This window comes from Dendroctonus ponderosae, unplaced genomic scaffold, assembly GCF_020466585.1.
Source record: "Dendroctonus ponderosae isolate FM_Combo_2020 unplaced genomic scaffold, Dpon_F_20191213v2 Dpon_F_20191213_4, whole genome shotgun sequence".
Classification (NCBI taxonomy): Eukaryota; Metazoa; Arthropoda; class Insecta; order Coleoptera; family Curculionidae; genus Dendroctonus; species Dendroctonus ponderosae.
Window position 1 is genome coordinate 3794902 of NW_026018611.1, and position 20771 is coordinate 3815672.

Sequence of the window (20771 nt, forward strand, 5' to 3'; positions counted from 1 at the left end):
TGTGTTTATACAGGGTGACCAGAAAGTAAATACATGTCCTGTCGTTTATCTTAACATTACTTACATGTCCTACAGCCGGCTAAAAAAACATATTTGTATAAAATGAAATTTTATTTCTCTACTTTGTAATTTACGAAGTAGAAAAATTGTTTTTTTATTGTTTAATTAAACAACAAAAAATGGAAGGCCGAAGTTAGTCATAAAATCAATGTATTCAGTTCATTTTCATTGTATTACTTTCGGCAATAACCGGTTTTATTCTTCAAACCAGTATTTTTTTCATTAAAAATTATAACAGGAGCTTGGAAAACAATTTAGTTTGGAGAGAAATCAAGGGCGCATCAGTTTTTGGTGTTAAATTGTTTAAAGACTGCGCCCAAGCCAGTGGTAAAACTATATTTTTCGTAATTTTCTTTTGATCCTCACGTTCGAAGTTAACAAAATTCTCGCCATATAGAACATTATTTTTCCAATAACTTTACGTAACCCAATTTCTGCCAAAATGATGTTCTCGACCACTTTTACACATTAAAATTCACAGCGTCTGTTAAAACACCATGTATCAAAATGTACGGCTTTCGCGGATCCCAAAGTGCTTCGCTTCCTCTATTCAGTAATCTGTTGTTTTCACATTAAATGTCTGTCAGTGGTTTAAGCCAATCAGAGGCTTCACAACTTTGAATGGAAATTAATTAAACTGTCAAACAACCCCAGTTGGAAACGTCGTTTTTCTGTAAAGATTTGTTTAAACATTTAAACAATTGTTGCAAAATCGGTTTTTGTTATTAATTATTGAAAATAAAGCGGTCACTATGCCTTGTGAAATGATTACCTTGCAATTGGGCCAGTGCGGCAACCAAAGTAAGTAAATTGTTTGTTGACGAATTGAATAGATTTTCCCTTAAATATATGGCTTTTAGTTGGATTCGAATTCTGGAAGCGTCTATGTATGGAACATGGCATAAATCCTGAAGGAATACTCGAAGATTTTGCTACAGAAGGTAAATAGTACAATAACCTTGTTGTTTGGTGTGGACAGAGACCAATGTTAAAATAACTGCAAACCGATATTGGGGCTTGTTTGGCGAAACCAGTTTAATCTGTGTTATTGCCATTTGCCCCTTTCGGCTCAAGACTTTGTTTTTTTAACATGGAAGTCATTTGTAGGTATTGATCGAAAGGATGTGTTTTTCTACCAAGCAGACGATGAACACTACATTCCAAGAGCTGTGTTGTTAGATTTGGAGCCCAGAGTAATCAACACCATTTTAAACTCGCCTTACTCAAAGTTGTATAATCAGGAAAATGTTTTTTTGTCTAAAAATGGCGGTGGTGCTGGTAAGATTATTTATTTACTCATTATTTCTTTATTACATTAATCAGATCATAATCTGCATCTATCTACAAAAAACAGCAGCTTTCCATATTTAATCAACCAGAGATTGAACAGTTGAATATATTAAATCTAGGGATTACAATCTTCACAATTACATCACTTTCCTTCACTGTGGCTCTTTGTCAAGATGTTAATAATTTAGGAATTTAATTACATACATTGTTATTGTTTGCAAAAACGTATGCACTGTTTTTTTATTCAGGTAATAATTGGGCTTCTGGATACTCACAGGGTGATAAGCTAAACGAGGAGATTTTTGATATAATTGATAGGGAAGCTGATGGCAGTGATAGTTTGGAGGGATTTGTCCTATGCCATTCCATTGCGGGGGGAACTGGGTCGGGCATGGGCTCCAATATATTAGAAAAACTCTCCGATAGGTTCCCGAAAAAACTAGTTCAGACTTACAGCGTGTTTCCTAATTTAGATGAGATCAGGTCAGTTTTGCCAGCAATAATTTTATTTCAACTTGGGGTTTATGAAACTGTAATTTCAGTGATGTTGTCGTTCAACCATACAACTCTCTTCTCACTTTAAAGAGATTAACTGAGGTCGCAGACTCAGTAGTGGTGTTGGATAATACAGCCCTAAACAGGATAGCAGCAGACAGGCTGAAGATTCAAAACCCAACGTTTACCCAGATAAATAGCTTGGTTAGCACAATTATGTCTGTTTCAACAACGACTTTAAGGTGAGCTCAAATAATTCATTTGCACTGTGTTTTTAGTAAAAACAATGTTGTTATTTGCAGATATCCGAGCTATATGAACAATGATCTACTGGGACTTCTAGCGCCTCTGATTCCAACTCCTCGGCTTCATTTTCTCATGACTGGCTACACGCCGCTTTCCACCGATACAGATGAAGCCAGCGTTAGAAAGACCACGGTTTTGGATGTAATGAGGCGGCTGCTGCAGCCGAAAAATATGATGGTTTCCACAGCTCAAGATAGAAGCTCCCAGCATTGTTTTATTTCAATACTGAATATTATTCAAGTACTTGGAATGTTTTTTTTTTTAGATTTTGTGATCAACTTTCCTTATTGTTTCAGGGAGAAGTCGATCCGACACAAGTACACAAGTCTTTGCAGAGAATCCGGGAACGAAAGCTGGCTCAATTTATTCCCTGGGGACCTGCGAGTATTCAGGTTGCTCTATCGAGGAAATCTCCTTATGTATCTACAGCTCATCGCGTATCTGGCCTTATGTTGGCTAATCATACTAATATCAGTTCGGTAGGTGTTTTGTTCAGGAAACCCCAGATTTTTTGCTCACGAAACGTTTCCAATCGGGTTTTAGTTATTCGATCGTGCGCTGAACCAATACGATAAATTGCGGAAGCGCGAGGCGTTTTTGGACCAGTTTCGGAAAGAGGAAATGTTCAAAGACAACCTGGATGAGTTGGATTCGAGCAGAGAAGTGGTGCAAGATCTCGTAGACGAATACATTGCCGCAACCAAGGAAGATTATTGCAGTTATTCGAGTAAACTGAACTAAAAGACCAACTAAAATCGTTAGTTACTGTTCAAACAAATCGCTCTCTATGCCTAGTTATTACAGAGTATGGTCTGTTGAATAGTTTTAAGTTTTACAGATTACGAATTACCAATTAACGGCTTCCTATTTTCGTTATCCTGTTAATGTAGAACAAGTGTTTTTCAATCAGTTCGCACTGAATGAAGTCCAGGAGATTGATTCGAGGGTCTTGAACTGTTTTTGTTGAAGTTGTGGCGAATGGTGAGTTGCACTTGTTCCCGGCAAATTAACATTTAAGTTTCTTTGTCATTTTTATATGGTAGATAGGAGTTTTCTTTAACTCTCTTTAAATAAGAATAATTGATGAATTTGGGCTGTCTTACATTCAGCCATCAAATTGTTGATTACCTATTACTTCTGGCGTCTATGGAAAACTTGCTTTAGCTTGTTAAAGCGGTTACAATGAAATAAAAAACTTGTTGAACCTGAAAGATTGGGGGAATGAGTTTCACAGCTTCTAATTCTTAGTGATTTTTAGGAATTTCAATATTATATTTCCTATTAGAAGGAAACGTTTTGTGCCATTAGTTTACCTCCAGTTAATTGTTAATAATAACCATTAATAATATAATTTATACTAATTAATAAATGTATTTTTTTAGAATTGAATTTTGTTTTAGGCGTTTTAATTTTTTCATAATGTGGTTATTAGTGGCACGCGTCAATGAAGGTACTTGTTAACATTCTACAATTGTCCTTATATTTAAATGTACATGTTTAAACCAGCTTAGATTAATTTACGCATTTTCATCGTTAGTTATATAAATTTGGTCATTGGCTCAAGCTATTGCCCCTCAAGAGTAGTAAAAGATGTTTAGAAGACGAAGAATTTGGTTAACAGTGTGTAAACAAACCAATCATTCAAATTTTGCGTGTTTTCATTTACTTGTTTTAGCTCTAATTTACAAAATGACCCATACAGACCGAATTGTTTTATTAATTGACATGGATTGTTTCTTCTGCCAAGTTGAAGAAAAATTGAATCCCGACTTGAAAGGGAAACCTTTGGCTGTTGTGCAATATAATCAATGGAGAGGAGGAGGGTGAGCACCCCTTATTAAATATGCAGGAACTTGATTTTATGCGTATTTAGTATTCAAAAGCATTATTAAACAAAATACAAACCTTGCCAGTCCAAACTTGCAAGAGAGTGTGGTTTTTAGCCCTCTTTTCCTTAGACTCATTTGAAAGCAAGCACTAAGAACTCCTAGAACTCTAGCACGTCATTTAAGAAGTTTCTATTAGCAAGTCGTTATTTTATCGATTTTTTTGTAGAATAATTGCTGTAAACTACCCAGCAAGAGAAAAAGGCGTTACCAGGCACATGAGAGGAGATGATGCCAAAGAGAAATGCCCCGAAATTGTTCTAGTCAAAGTTCCAGATGTACGCGGAAAAGCAAATTTATCAAAGTAAAAGCCGTTTATTCTACCAACAGTTCAGCCAGTCTCAGTTTAAACTGCAACTACATAATTTTATTGTAGAAATTGAGCCATTTACCTTTCAGCTTTTTACTGAATTAATATTCTTTCTTTAAATGAGTGTGATTTGACTACTTTCACTGCGCTTCTAAGTGAGTAATAAAAAAAACACATTTCAACATTTAGATACCGTGATGCCGGCAAAAGTGTCGCTGAAGTCCTAAAAACATTCACGCCTCTCTTAGAAAGAGCTTCTGTAGACGAAGCCTATTTGGACATAACTAGTGCAGTAGAAAAACGAATTGAACTCAAAGAAGATGTTACAACCGAAAAGTTACTCAATACCTTCGTAGTCGGCAATGCTACTGGTGATTTTGTGGAAAATGTTACCAGGCATCGAGCTTTTGATGAAGCCAACTATAGACTCGCCGTAGGTGGAATAATTGCAGAAGAAATACGAGCTGAAGTGTTTAAAGTAACTGGTAAGATGTCAAGGCATTTTTAAGTAACTCCTGGAGTATTTTCCTACACTTTAGGCTATAGATGCTCAGCTGGAATAGCTCATAATAAACTGCTGGCAAAGTTGGTGTGTGGCTTGCATAAACCGAACAAACAGACCATTTTGCCCCATGAATCTGTGCCGCATTTATACGAGAAAACTCCCGTAAGAAAATTAACTAGTTTAGGAGGAAAGTTCGGCAATAGCATTATGGAGAAACTCAACATTGAATATTTAGGCGAGCTATCCAAGTTCACCCAAAGAGAACTAGCCAAGAAATTCGATGAAAAATCAGCGTAGGTCTATTCAGCTTATTCAGGCTTCATGGATTGGAAATCGCTGTTTTAGGGCCTGGTTGTTTAATATTGCCAAAGGAATCGACACCGAACCAGTCAACACTAGATTGGTTGCAAAGTCGATTGGTTGCTGCAAAAAGTTTCCCGGCAAATCCGCGCTTTGCACAAAAGAAGATGTGGAATACTGGCTGAATCAGTTTGCCGATGAAATGGCACAGAGACTGGAACAAGACTTGGAGGAAAACTGCCGTAGAGCCAAGCAAATTGTGGTGAACTTCGGCCAATCCATTGGGGATGAGGAGATGATCAATTCGAAGTCTCATCCACTGGGTTCGTATGAGCAGAGGCGAATTTTTGAAACAGCTCTTCAGATTGTCCAGAAAAATTGTCAAAGAGCGGATGGGAGTTTTTGCATTATATATTTAGGTGAGTTCATTTAATTCATTTGCTTAGATAATTAACAAAACATAATACGGCTATTTCTTCAGGGCTCAGCATTGGACATTTTCAGGATGTAAAAAAGGTGAAAGAAATCACCTCCTTTTTTAAAGCCGTGACGGAAAAAGCATGTGAGTCCACAAGTAAAAGCGCTACTGAATCCCATAATAACAACGAACATTCCTGTTTGGATGAGGAAAAATGCGAAAAATTAGCCGACTTTTCTAACACTTCCGACGACGCAGATCAATCGCACAATGATTCTTTATACTCACAAATGACCGAAGGAGATGATGTCGACTATGGTTCTTTAGTATTTTACGAGCAAGTCCATCCAGAGTCAATTGTGAATCAACAAGTGGCTGGCTTTGAAAGCATTGCAGCTGGGAAAGATAGTGATTCATCCGGTGACTCCATAAGCAACGAGATTTCCTTCCATAAAATTGAAGACTCAAATAATGTCGAAGGCCGAAGTTCCTTCTTTAACAGGTACTTCAGCGGCAAGGGTGTTAGAAACTTTGACACATCAAAATCTCTGGAGGGACTGGATGATTCAGACGAAGTTTCCACAGAGCTCGATAGCTGTTCTGCTGTTGTTAGTGGAGAAGAAAAATCAGATGCTGTCAGTTCTGCTTTAGTGACTGGCGAGATGGCGGACGAAGCGGATTTTACGCTTAAAACTTGTGCTGATTGTGGCAAAACTGTTGAAAGCCAGGATTATCAGTCGCACTTGGATTATCACTTCGTTATAAGTATGGTGAAAAGTGAAGCTCACTTGTATAAAAGCGAGCCTGTGAAGCAGCAACCAACAAAAAAGGCTAGCAAGAGAAAATTGCGAGAAAATCCTCAACAGCCTATAGTGAATTATTTCAAAAACTTGAGCGCCCAAGAACCTGAAAACCCAACTGATAAAATTTGCCCTGAATGTAATAGGAATATTCCTGAAGCGAATTGGGAGGTGCATGCGGATTTCCATGCAGCCAAACGGCTGCATTTAGAAATCAATTCAACCCACAGCAGAGCTATGAAGGAGGACGCGGCAAAGCCCAAGATCAAGGGTCAAAAAAAGTTATTAGGATTTTTAAAATCTGTTTAATTTTAATTGAAATTTTTTGTTAACCTTATTATGATTTAAATGCAGTTAAGTTTGAAATAAAGCCCTGTTGTATACGCAATTAAAAACATTATTTACATTAAGTCGGTTTTATTTTCATAATGTTTAGTAACCAGTCTTTGTATTTGCTTGCATCGGTGAAGACGACGTATTCTTGTAAATTGCAAGATCTGTGAGTAGCTTCGGACAACGCTGTCGAAACGATTCCTCTTAAATAAAATACGCCGTTTTTTCGCAAAAGGAACGCGGAACCGCTGTCGCCGTTACAAGGACCGGAACCATTTCGAAAACCTAAAAAACATAGCTTTATCGGGATGAAAGTGTTGTGTTAAGTAACTTACCAGCGCAGAAAGTGTTTTGGGACACAATATCAACCAGGGCATGAACTGTGGACGAGCTACCGCCTTTCAGACACTGCAGATGATCTACAATGGGCATATTCACCAGTCGGGGCTCTGCAGTGCTGATATCGCCGTTTTCATCTCTTCCCCAACTGTTAGCAAGAGAAATTTCGTATTTTGGTAAGCAAATCGAAACGATTGATTGTAGAGCCTGCTTACCCGACAACCGATCCGATATCACCAACAACTTTGTTCAAATCAGTGTCTCCTTGCCATAAGCATAAGGGCATTATCATTCTGGTAAATTGAATTGGATCTAGAAAAGTTATGACGGCAATATCTGCGTCTGCCGAGCCGGGTTTGTAATCTGAAATATATGTTTTAGGGTAATCACGCTTTTCCAGCAGCTGGGAGAAAAAGTGCTTGGAGATAAATTTGCATAGCAACTCACCTGAATGGACTGTTATTGAATCGGGCTGAACACTCCGCTCATCTGGAGCAGTTGCCCACATCCTAATATTTAGTTTCCCAAGGAAGCAAACAATTTCGCTGGCTTTAGCTCGCGTGGTCTCCTGCTTCACGCAATGAGCAGCTGCAAACCATTTTAAATTAATTTTCTGGTCCGGAGATTTATTAGCTCGGATTACCTGTGACTACATGTCGGTCTGATATCAGCGATCCGCTGCAAATGTAGCTGAGGCCGTACTGGCCGTAGTTCATTTGCTTGAAAATTGCTACCAGCCAAGGATAAGCGCCTCTTGCAACTGTGGCTCCATTAACGATCAGAGAATTAGTTGTCAAAGGCCTTCCACATATTTCGTCCACATTCTTGTTAGTTGTGCCACTAAACATTTTTTTTTAGATATTTCAGAGTGTACTCAACGAGAATGTTACCTTGTAAGCTCCGTCTTAACTGTAGTCGGTTGGATAACTGGACTGACCAAGAACGGATTGTTGTTGCCTAAATCAATTTATCCCAGTAAAGAGCGTTGCACGCCTGGCAAGGACTTCAAGTCGCTTTTTTCTTACCTTGTGATTCAGCGTCTCCCCTTGAAGGTTGCGGTGTGGACAAGCCAGTGAAGAACGGGTTTTGAGGGTTGATTTGGCCTTGGTAATTTGGCCGAGGAGGAGGTGGAGGAGGTCGACCATCGTATGGAGGCGGTCGGCCATCGTATGGAGGAGGTCGGCCATCGTATGGAGGTGGCGGCGGTCTGTGATCATTGGGAGGTGGAGGCGGAGGCCGCCCATTAGGCGGCGGCGGCGGCGGGCCATCTGGATTAAAACCGTACCGATTGTGAGGGTTGAAGAACGGATTAAAGTCGGGGCGTCTGTTAAAATTGCCACTGTAGATGTTATTTGGAAAATTTTCCACTCGCACATCGAATACGTATTCGTTACCTAAGAGAGCAATTTATAATAACTCGTTATATAAATTGAGTAGAATGAACATTCAGAATGGGGATTGCGATACAAATGACTTTTTGTGGTGGAACTCAGTACCCTGATTAGATAAATATCTAATATTATTTCCATAGATTTATTTTTCAGGAGACCTTTCAGTTACCTTGTGAACTCGATGCCTCCGGTAAGTTGTTGAATAAGGTCGAGCTGTCCACTGTAGGATCAGAAGATGAGATCAGCGGCGTTATGCCCAAGGTGAGCTTGTGCTGAAGGGTAATCATTGTTAAAACTGGCACCAATTGAACTAAAAAAAAACATTTTATTTTCTTTTGCTTTTTTCCAGGCAGATAAATGGTTTTTCCAGAGGAAATGGCCAATTTTGGAAAGAGAAAAGTCGATAGAGCTTATGTAGGTAATACAATTCAAGCACTATAATACTCCTTTTTGCTTTCATCTAAATATGCTTACTTGGGATTCTCGGTCCACTGCAAATCTGATTTCCATTTACCACAATTTTTGTAACTGCTGGCGGATAGTTTTGCCATGCAGGGAACAGCACTTTGTACAAAATCGGCTTTCTGCTCATGATATCATTGATGACTTTTTCTCTATCTTCGGCTAAGACTATTTTTCCATTGTAATCCTGCAAATGCATTATAACTTCAACTCAACAAACTGTGAATTGAGGAGTTTTGGGAGAAACACTCGCAAACGGCAATTAATAGTTCTCAAAGCGTCTTAAAACTGTTTTATTTTGTGTGATGATTCTCTGTCCTCTGTCTTGATTACTGAATTTTATTTGGTCCGGTCATATAAACGCGCTCAATTTCAAATAATTTCGCCAGGAAAATCGAATTAAAATTGAAATTGATGATTTAGGCTTTATGCGGCTGCTCTATTGACGAGTCTCATTGTTTAGTGGTCAAGGAGGATTTTTATTCGTCCTGTACCGACAGGTTTATTCTTTTTATTTGTGTCTATTCTTCAGCTTCATACGGAAAAGTAATAGTTGATGGAAAATTTAAATTCTGCAAGTTTATGTCCATTATCCTGCTCACAAATTTGGATTTTTCGCCCAAAGTTATCTTCATTTATAATTGAATGTTGCAATCTTTTCGAGACTGATTCTGCTGATCGATTATGTTAATAATTAATTTAGGGTTATTGTTCAGTTACGAGCAAAAGATTCAACTGTAAAAATAAAAAGTTTATTTAAAAATGAATTGAGAAGTTTCAGGAGAAAAACCTACACACGGCAATTAGTACAATAGTTCCCAATGCTTCTTGAAACTGATATTGTTTTTTTTGATGTGTGAGAATTTTATTATATCATCGGACTCCTCATTTTATTACGTAAAAAAACACGTAAAATAATGAAAATTTGTTAAAAAATGGTTCAATTTCCTGTCGTTTAGTTATTTTAGCACTCACATAAATATTTTTTTAAGTTCGGACGAAATTCATATGTTCTGATATACAATATACAGGTTGTCTCAGAAATACGTACTGTACATTCAGAGGTAAATAGCCTTGTTCAAAAATCAAATACATATACATGGGTCTACAGAAGATTCGTTTTCCAAATACAGGGTGTCCAATTTTACTTCGAAACATACAAAATTAGGAATTTCTGCAAAACGGTTTGATAAATTTTAAGGTTGTAAGAGGCGCTTATTTTAAATATTTTTTTATTTTTTATTTTTACCAGTTATTGGATATTTTTGAAGAAAATAATGGTAGGCTACTGGTTTTTTAAAGAATAAAAAATACATCGTAATTGTCTGTTCAATTCTGAAGAAAAAAACATTTTGATGATGAAAATTTATAAAACCGGTTTGATGAAATTTATAATTGTGTCCTTTTCAAAGTGAAGTTTGAAGCCCTGGTTTTCGACAGCGAAGTTTTGCGGATCCATGTATATACGGATTTTTTCTTATTTGGGCAAACTCTTTTTACACCTGAATTTACGGTATTTACTTCTGAGAACCCTGTTTTAAGTTTCTGATTAATCAATTTTATTTGGTCTGTTTTTGCAATCATTCAACTGCAAATAGTTCCGATAGGAAAAATCTACCTAAAATTATTTTCGGTGATTTGGCGGACCTCATCGTCTCAACTTATTTATTGGGGTAAAAAGTGCAGTTTTGTTGCCCAACGAGGATTTTCGTCTTTCTATTTGTGACTATTTTTAGGCTACAGGCGGAAAAATAATAGTTGCCGAGATATTTTGCGTATTTCCACCATCTGCTCAGAAAATCGGATTTTTTGCTGAAAGTCGTTTTCATTTAGAACCGAACTTTGCAATCTTTTCGAGAGTGATTCCGCTGATCGAAGGTGCTAATGATTACATAATGGTTATTGTTCGTTTTCGAGCAAAGCGTTTAATTTTCGAGTGCTGCTAACAGATAATTCGTTATTAGTGACCGATCAGGACGCGTCAAAGTAGTAAAATCTTTAGTATTTTCATTTAATACGCAAACGTAAGACACAGTTTATAATAACCAATACTTTTAACCAAAAGCAAGCAGAACATGAAATGAATGGTGGTTTTGACCCTTATTTTTGAGAAAAAAATTATATGCGTCTGAGTGCTTTCTACTCTATTATAAACCACTTTCTGTGTGCGCCAAATGTTTTGAAGTAATTTATTTCCTTCACGCTAGACCTCTGGACATCCGGTATATCGAAAATTAAACATTGGCGAGTTTTTGTTCATTTGGAAAAAATACCTTCTATCTAAATCGTACAAATCATCCATATGTTTATTAATATGCTGCAAACTTGGACTCCTGACACCAAGCAAAAAATATAAGACGTTCAAATATCTACGAAACACTTTGCCTGGAATTTGAATAATTCGTCTCCAATATACTGAGTCGATTTATTCAAGTAACAAACCAGTTTTTCCATGTCGAAGCGTGAGGTTCTATTTTTATTTTCCATGATTTTTGATCGATGATTTGCATCGTTTGGAACCGGCTTGTTCGTGTATTGAAAAACTGCGTCAATTTATTTTAATTTTTTTAATCGTGGCGTGTCGATGATGATTTAAACAATAGCAATCGGATGAATTTAATAATGCTGTTTAGTAAAATGCTTCCGAGATTTAGTAGTGAATTAATCAATTCTGTGGGATTTTCCACGGCGCCCATGCCAAGGCAGGTTAAATGTTTCTATCTACTAATTGCTAAATGGATATTTGCGAATTTATCAAACTATTACCTGCACGGTGTTGCCGACGGACAATTCCACCTCTAAAGTGATTCTTCCTGCAGCACCAGGTTGATCAACTTGGATATTTCCTATCAAATTTCCATTCTGGTCAGTTCCATATCGAAATATCGACGGGCAGGGGCTTTGCACTGGGTACTGATTAGTGTCCACATTTCGTGGGTAGTATCGTCTAAATCCACAGCAGGGATTATTCGCGATTAGTAGAACTAAGAATATTATCACAGGTGGGATGAACATGTTTTCGAAAACGCAGGAACACTGTCGTGTAGCGTCTCTAAACGCGAAAACTCGTAGTAATTTTTCCAATTAAATCAATTATTTTTAAATGCGTATGTTATGAGGGCTTTTTAATTATTGATAATGTTTCAAAAGTTATAATTTGCTTCAAAGGAAAATCACTTTGAGACGATTGGCTACCGCCTACTTCAAGTGCATCTGATAATTTGGGCAGTGTATCTGAAACAAAAAACAAAATTGAAAAATTATTTAACACGTTTGCATATTTTGACTGTCGCATTTAAAAACTGATGTAAATATTGACCGATGAAATTATTTTTGGGTCTTATGTAACACCGTTCATTATCGAGTCCTACTTTTACAACGTAAATATAAATAAAATACTATTAGCAACAAACGAACGACTACCAGGATGCAGGCAGAATAGTTGATGGTCGAATTTAAATTCGCATAACTTTGTTTTCGCTACCAGATTACGCACATTTAACTTTTGGAGGTTTTCAAATCAGGTCAAGAACATGGAAAGGATAATTATTTAAATATTTATTGGTTTTTTGATAATTTTCTAGTTTACGCGCAAATTTCAAGTCAGCGGGCCATGACCCCCATAACAATTACACGTGCAAGATTATGCCAAAATTTCATGTTCTGTCCCGTTTTTGTCATTTCTCGGATGCAAATTGCTACATCATCCCAGAGAGAACTAAATGGCCTTTTTAGAAAGTCAACCATTCAAAAGGAAATGTCGGCAGTTTTCTCAAAAAAGTTTTGATTTCAAGAAGTTTTAGATTTACATGTTTTTTTTTGAGTGAGTTTCAAAACCGCCTCAAACATGATGCTGCTTGTTTCGAAACTTTTCAAGAACCTTTTGAGTCACAGAATTCGGTTTGGCATCACTGGATAGAGAATTGAAAATTCGAGTAGTTTTGACCCAGAAAGCGAAATTTGAATATAAAACACTTAGGTGCAAGATTATACCAAAGTTTCATGTTTTCTATCCCGTTTTTGCTCATTCTTCGGAAGCAAAATGAGCAAGAACGCTAATTTTTACATCATTCCAGAGAGAAATCAATGACCCTTTTAGAAAGTGAACTATCGATAAGGAAATGTGGGCAGTTTTCTCAAAAAAGTCTTGATTTTAAGCAGTCTTAGATTTGGGTGTTTTGTTTTGTGCTGCAAAATCTTTTTTGCAGTCTTTTGTTGTCTATGAAATTAATTGTTAGTCGAACTAAAGCCAGCATAAGGGGGAGTTTATGACCCCCATGACTCCTCCTGGATCCGCCCTTGGGTAGTATTTATATTTTCGATGTAAAACTGATGATATTTATTCCAGTTCCAGGATTCAGAGTTGGTGTGATTTGGGTTGTCATTAATTTTTCAATCTCCTTTTTCTGTCTTTCTATAGCCTTTGAATCTTGCTGCATCAACCTTCTCCCAGTCAGAGCAAGATATTTTCCTGATTATAGAAAATGCTTAACAGCTCCTTTTGTTTTTGGTCTTAAGTACTTTTTTTCCTTAGAATTTATTTAAGATCCTATGGGCCTGTGTAGTTTTCAACGTTTTTTAGAAATGATTGTCTTACGTGGATTCTTACGTCTATTCGTTTTCGCATCTTGTTCAGACGCACACTGTCACATTTTGGGTTTTCTTGTTTTAAAGTCAAGTAACTTTTGATCTAGTCGATGCATTAAAAAAAATAAAGCTTAGGTAATCAGGAATCTTGGAAAATATTAAATAACGCAATTTAAAGATCCGAATTTCGGCATTTTTATGCCTACAGTTCTGCTCATGTATGCACAGGAAAAATCCTTCTGGGAACGTTTATAAGCTAAAGCAAGTCAAGTATAATCTAATAGACCCTATATCAGGTTTACAAATTATAAAAGTACAATCTAAAATTCTTGATTACCGAAGCTTCAATTAGACAAAAACACGAGGATTCATCGCTTAGGTAAAAATTTGTTTGATTTAAAATAAGAAAATCCTAAATGTGACTGTGAATATTTTCTCCTTTGGAGCTCAACTCTTTTCCTCTTTTGATATACGTGCTAATTAGTACAATTAATAAAAAAATAGGAACATTTGGGGTGAAGACCGGTTCTGGTCATAATCACCAATTATCGTGGCAATTTGTGGTTTGGGTCATTTTCTAGCATAGAACAGCATAATAGACCGTACTGTCTGGATATTGAATGGTTGATTTATTATCACTTGACGTAATGAATGATCATATTCTGTGGCTAAATATAGTCAATTTAAAAGGATTCCCATTCATATGACATGAAATGTGTATTTGTAATGAGTAAATTATCTGACCTCAAAATTTATGACGATTTCCTTAATTCCTGAAATATATCCAGATAATGATTGTGTTAATGGAAATCTGTCGTCAAAGTGTGCATTTTCTATGCTCGCAACTTATTGAAATCACGCTTATTTACGTACCAAGTCTGTAATTAAATTTAACCATTATTAACATCTGACCAGGTTAAATTATCAGTAGTAAACTGCACCAACTTCGCTAATATTTCCAACATTTGGCTAAAATCCACACGACAACTGCAGATATTTGCGAAGCAAAGTTTTAGAATGGGCAGCACATTTTCTGTTGTGTTTCCAATTATTTCTAACGCAAATCTCTAGATGAGTTTCGTCTACTATTTCCTAGTAAATTAGATAAGAAACCCTTTGATGTGTAATGTTTTTGGGGCCAATTCTCTCGACTTTATAATTCACGTTTTTTGTCCTTTTATTACTTTTACACTACAATATTATTTGCAATTCTCGAGACAAACTACTACGTGCCTTTGACTTGATAGATTTATTGTGTTAGTCTTACTATCGTTACTGTTGCGTCTATTTTAATATGCCCGAGAAGTTGCAAATAACAACATTTGAAACGTTAAACCGGCTCTAAGCTATTTGCGTCAATTGCAAAGGCAAGTGCTCTGTTGAATACTAAATAATTAAGACAAAAAGCGTGAATCCCAGTCGTTAACGCACATACATTTTATCGAAATTACACTCAATAAAACTATTAATAGTATAATTGTCGATGTTGTTAAATAATTGGTAATGGGGTTATGAAATAAGGAACAAGATAATACATCACCATGATTTTTAAATACGTTAAATTTGATAAATTTAAAAAATCTTTGATAGAGAAGCTGTTACGTTTTCATCTGCGCGTATTTGTGAAATATCCATATCTACATTCACACTTAAATGTCTCCATACATAAGGAACGACTTACAATTTTCAAACTGCGTAGGCAGTCCAAATGTTAGCCTTGAAATTAAAGGCTTAAAAATTTAAATAATAGTGGGTAACTTAATGAAAAGGTGAATTATTTGAATTTATCAAGAGACCCATTCAAAACAACTTAATAATCATTGGAAACTTGAAATTAATTAGAGGATTATTGTCTGATTAATTGCTAGTAGGAAATTTTCCAAAATATTTTCAGGTTGTTTAAACGTTATTTCCTTTTTTGTGATTTAATATTGCTGTTGTTGAATCGCGATTTTCATGAAATCTTTAGCATTTTGAGAATAATTTATCAAATTCCCCATTTTGCACTTACTGACTTTTTGAACTCAAATTCTTACTACTCACATATTTTCACTTTTCCTAATAGTTGCCCGAAAATTCGTTTTAGAGTATTTATTCTTTTATATATTTTTATCTTATATATAATCATTCAATGGAATGTGAAATCATTTTTTCTAAGTTACTGTGTTCAATTAAATCAAAATTTTCATCTTTAAACATCCACAACTTTTGTATTTAACATTTTTCTGTAAATTTCAAATTAGATGCAAAAATGGAGTGGCCAAATTTCAATCAATATTGGTTATTAACTCAAAAACAGTTGAAAATCAGTAAGAACATTTATATCGAATAGCTGCAGTAATAATTTGAATAAGTGGGATTCTCCAGGATCAGTTTCTAGGCCAGATTGAAAATACACAGAAAAATTGAAATTGACTGAACACCTTGGCATTTAGTTAGAAATATCCGACCACTTTTTGCTGCTTTAACATGAGGATATACAAGATAATGACTGCATATGCCTGTCCAAATTATATAGCAAATATTTTATAAAATAAAACATTCTAAAACCTGAGTTTTTCCTGAGTAAAGTGCTTTAGGCCTGAAGGCAATGCATAAAAAACACCCTCTTACCATTTTCTGTATATTTCCTTAACTTCTTTGCTTTCTTCACCGTTCTTAACTCGTACCAGAATCCAATAAAGTTTTTTTTTAAGTCACATCACAAGGAAAACCACTATCGCGTCTGTTCAAAGTTGAACTGCTGAACAAGCCAACCATCAATTAATTGGCCGATCCAAAGCTGCCAATTATTATTGCAAAATAAATAATTAAGTTTGTAAGCTGAAGCGCTGACTTCTACTCGAACAGAACTCGCACATTTATGATGGACTGGCAAGGAAACAGCGCAAATTACCAATCAAGATATGTCAGACAATATTTCTGGTACTGATGATCTTGAGATTCTTGTGAATAAATATGCGTTTTAGGGTACCGGGTTCAAGCAGTGGCGTAACGGGAAATATAATCGACTTTTTACAGTTCTAAGTATAGAAACTTAATTTTATGCGAGTGTCGTGGAATTGTTACAATTTATTTGGTAACCGTGTCGTTTGTGTCTTCGTTAGAAAAGATGCTCAACTTTTGCGAAAAACACAATGATTATTCATCTTGCATTTGAAGTGTTCTTTAAGGTAAAAAAAGAGAAAACTAAAAATTTGGAGGGACTCAAACGACACGATCACCAACTTATTTTGTATTTTGTCCATAATTTTCTAAAGTGCTCCTTTTCCGGTTATTGCTTTAGGTAAATTATGACAGAAAACATCAACAGTCTCTTTTAAGTTTTTAAGACCGTTTTTTAACAATAAAAAAATCTCGCTTTTTTTTTGAAAGAAAAATGTTTGATGGAAATGTTGCGAAGAATTTTGCTTTATTATAGATATTTCAAAGGATCATTTCGGAAAACCAAAATCAATAAAACATCAGCACTTCGAAGTGTGTATTACGTTTTATTCGCATTTTTCTGCGCTGATCATAAAATTACTGAAGGAAATAAACCCGTTGAAAGTCCTAAAACCTCCCCAAAAATTTATTTTTATTTTCTAAAAATATAATGAAACTTTTGCCCTTCTTCGAAACAAAGTGCTTCCAGGGGACGAAAATGTAAGAAAATTTCAAATTTTAAATTAAGTTGAAACTTTTCCTGTATTTTTGTAAAATTTGTAAAATAAATTAAGAGGGGACTTTCTTTAATAAAAAAAACAGAGATTCAATGTTATGATGATGTAATTCCTATTTTCGAAAGAATTTAGCGCGAATAAATGTTGGAATCAACCATCTGGCCAATGTTTTATTTAGAATCAAATTCCGCAAATCATTAGCAAGGTGAGTATATAGTTGATCGTGCTTAATAATGGGTATTCACAAATTCAATTAATTTTTTAGAAGATTTATTCAAATATATTCGAAGAAATATATATTCTTGATGCAAAAACTTTCAGTCAGAAATCAGAGATCAGAGAATGTTTTCGTTTTGCTTCTTTATCTCAATGTTGTTCAACTTTAAAACGCTTTTTTAAGGTCTACAATAACATGCGAATACACTCGTCAACTTGGTCAAAGATAACAGGCCACGCACATGTTTAACTTAGTCACGATTAATATTGCTAAATTATGCCATCATTTTTAGCCTAATCACAGCTTATGTCCAAAATTAGCTTATGCCGAAAAAAAGCCCATTAACTCACGTATCTTCATGCAGAAGAAGACACTTACTGCTTAATTTTGAAACAACAACACTTAAATTTTTATGGAAAAACACAGTTTTTTGTTGGAAACCTTTACAGTTTTTGCGTGAGTTACGACCATCAAGCTCAAGAGAGCACCATACTCTCAATAATTGCTTGCAAATAAAATACAAAATCGTTAAAATCTGCCTACAACCTGGGTTGATTTAAGGTTTTCTTTATCGGTTTTTTTTATAACGCTATAGAGAAATTTCGGACGTTAAATAGAAATAGGAACGAAGATACTCGAAAATCCTCCAATTTTTTTTTAAATTTAATCAATTCGCGCTCTTGGACGACTTTGGCAAACACTTTTACATTTCAATTGCGAACACCGGCTGGTTTTGGCCGAAACAAATTAATATTGACTCCAAAGTCAAGACAGTCACACAACAAATGGCTCATTACTCGAGTCGAATTGTCTTCACCAAAAAAAGTTAACGGAACTAAATACTAAAGAATTATCATTAGCTACTATTGTAAGATCCAATGTAAAAGTCACTGCCAGCAGCGAAAATACATACGTTCGTGATTTAATTTTTAATGCGATTCCGGGTGTTCGGGAAATCCATCTCCGTTTTTTTCCTATCGTGATCATTCGCAGGAATAACAACAATACCTTTGTTTTGATCTCATCATTTACAGACAAAAATAGTACATGTGAAGATCAGTTAATCTTTGCATTGATCTGCCGATTGTTTTTGGTCCAGATATTGATTACTTAAAGTAAATAAATTAAAACAATTCTACTGTTTAGTGAATTCTGGCGCTGCTTTTTCCAGCTTAGTTTCAGGCAATATCCGCAGCACATGCAGGGTATAAGCAAGTTAATGAAATGCTTTCGCGTGTTGTGAGAGAATGCCCCATTTAATTTATTTGGTACTGGAAAGTCCTATTTAATTTATTTGATAGCGCCATTGTTTCGTACCTTCCTACTATCTAGCTAAATAACTTCAGCTTTCAACGACTGATTACAACTTCAATGGCCAGTCTTACAGCTTTCATTAGTAAATGCGTTATTTAATGCCTCGATAGGTCTCGTAAATTGGAAATTTGGGATTTATTAGCAAAAGTTTTAAAACGTTCGCTGTTTATAACTGTGGCTATTGATTTTTTATAGCTAGTTTGATACACTTTTATCCTAAGATCCGGTTGGAAAAGAAAGCAATTCTTCGGTGAATACCCACAGTGGGTGTAACTGCTCGGTCCTTATTGAAAATTCCATGCCTCGCCCCTTTTAGATGTGTTTTCGCTATATATTTCAGCGGATTCTTATGCAAATTCGTCTTCTTTGTTTTGTTGATTATGCTAATTCGCATGGTCAACATTTGAACCATTTAGACTGGGTTTTACAGTCGCGATTTTTTTGCCATCTTGTGGGAGCAGGATCTCGACTGTAAAAACCTCTTTCACTAATGACTAGATATTTTCAATGGCAAGTCGGAACTGACTAATTATCGCATTTTTCGGCAGCTGCATCATATATAAAGCTGCCAAAAATCCGCGTAAAAACTGATCAACTTCCATGAGCGGCGCTCAAATTAACTCAGAATTGCAATTTATGGCGCATCATTTGTCAATTTTTTTGCTTGGCTTTATTTATTAAGCAAACAATTCATGCCTAGCAAATAGTGGAAAAGATAATGAAGATGACCAGGAAAGTTTTTATAGACGGTTTGATCAAAAACTCGTGTAGAAACAATTAACGTAAATTGAAATCGAGTGGAACAAAATTCTTTAAATTGATAATGTTTTTGCTGAATTCTTGCTGCAGTTACTTAACGCATTGTCTTCCAGGTCACCATATCATCAGGATTTTTTTAGGCGCATAAAAAGTGCATTTGTATATGTAAACACTTTTAAGGATTTTTTACCGTTAGCACATTTGATAAAATTGCAAAAAGCTGCATTTTTTCAGCTCTAAATTGCTTCTTCATCAACACGTTTTGAGTACATCAGACTTTTTCTAGCATTTGGAACTCTTTCTTGAAAACCTAGAAAATCTTTTTGCCATTTTTTTTAATGATTTTTACAAATACGTTTACTTCATTTAAAATGTCCTACAAGGTTTGTCTAGGCGCTTGGTTAAACGCGGTTTTAAAGAGTTTTTTATTTTAATCATTTTCTTCATACTTTTTCTGTTATAAGTCGCAATTGTGTAGTGTAGTGTTGTGTATGTGGGTTCTTTTTTCCAAAACTTTTCTTTATGCATTTTTATAGCTGGTTTTATCAGTGATTTACTTTTATAGTTATTACATTCGTTTTGCCCTTCTTCATTTTAATCAGTATATTTAGGGTGATTTTCTCGTTGTAGCAGATCTCTTTCTGTTACCGTATTTTACTGTACATATCTGACATTATTTCCTTTCCTCTAAATTTCAGTTTTTTGTCCATTGATTCGAAGTTGTTTAGTTTTGGATTTGTTTCTTCTCATTTCTGCACTTGCATTAAATATTATCTTTCATTGTTATTTCTTGTTGTACTCTACGTTTACTCTTTGTTATATTCACTTGCAATTTGAGAGCTCGAGAAAATGTTCGATTCCTTATTTTTTTTTGGTTATCGAGAAATGAACGCTAGACAAGAACGCTTCTTGAATGTTTCAAATTAAATTGCGCTTTCATTTTTTTGGTGAAATTATGCCAAACGTTTTAAGCATCAGACTGGTGTAGATGGTGAATTTTATAGCGTTAAATATTTTTTTACCAGAATGTTTCAAGACAAGAAAAACCGAGAATATTTGAATACTTTCCTCAAACGCATGGACACTTTTTTTAGGCAACCATTAGACGGATGTCGGAGGCGAGTTTTACGTTTATTATTCGAATTATTAGTTGGGCAACGCAAAAATTTACAATTTTGCAAAGTTTAATTAAAAATTTAACAAATTCTTCTCTTGTTATTAAGAGCCAAAGTTTTGTGTCCGAAACCACAGCGTTAAAGCCGAGTCAACCTAGACAGTGAGTTTTAAACGATTTTTAACTGCTTAACTTTCTACTTAACTTCTAAACTTTCTTCAAG

The 20771-nt window shown here is 35.4% G+C and overlaps 3 protein-coding genes across 4 annotated transcripts; 2 read left to right on the top strand and 1 right to left on the bottom strand.

Moving 5' to 3' along the window:
- The first annotated feature begins 672 nt into the window (after window positions 1-672).
- On the top strand, window positions 673-3362 carry LOC109546853 (tubulin gamma-1 chain). Its single transcript, XM_019917996.2, has 8 exons — window positions 673-861; window positions 921-1001; window positions 1168-1338; window positions 1599-1833; window positions 1893-2087; window positions 2148-2391; window positions 2448-2630; window positions 2695-3362. The coding sequence occupies exons 1-8, from the start codon at window positions 813-815 to the stop codon at window positions 2890-2892; spliced, it is 1356 nt and encodes a 451-aa protein (XP_019773555.1). The 5' UTR covers window positions 673-812; the 3' UTR covers window positions 2893-3362.
- Window positions 3363-3719: 357 nt separating this feature from the next.
- LOC109546842 (DNA polymerase eta) lies at window positions 3720-6776 on the top strand. The gene is made up of 6 exons (XM_019917979.2): window positions 3720-3974; window positions 4207-4341; window positions 4537-4832; window positions 4887-5145; window positions 5198-5571; window positions 5634-6776. The coding sequence occupies exons 1-6, from the start codon at window positions 3742-3744 to the stop codon at window positions 6677-6679; spliced, it is 2343 nt and encodes a 780-aa protein (XP_019773538.2). The 5' UTR covers window positions 3720-3741; the 3' UTR covers window positions 6680-6776.
- On the bottom strand, window positions 6771-16433 carry LOC109546843 (serine protease gd). 2 transcript variants are annotated; one of them, XM_019917980.2, is made up of 11 exons: window positions 16096-16433; window positions 11662-12129; window positions 8908-9082; window positions 8603-8743; window positions 8068-8436; window positions 7933-7999; window positions 7686-7882; window positions 7490-7630; window positions 7258-7405; window positions 7039-7190; window positions 6771-6988 (listed from the first exon to the last, which is right to left on the bottom strand). In XM_019917980.2, the coding sequence occupies exons 2-11, from the start codon at window positions 11908-11910 to the stop codon at window positions 6777-6779; spliced, it is 1851 nt and encodes a 616-aa protein (XP_019773539.1). In that variant the 5' UTR covers window positions 11911-12129; window positions 16096-16433; the 3' UTR covers window positions 6771-6776. The 2 variants fall into 2 exon arrangements, with proteins under 2 accessions (XP_019773539.1, XP_019773540.1); XM_019917981.2 differs by having other exon boundaries at window positions 8068-8310; window positions 16096-16432.
- Window positions 16434-20771: the final 4338 nt, after the last annotated feature.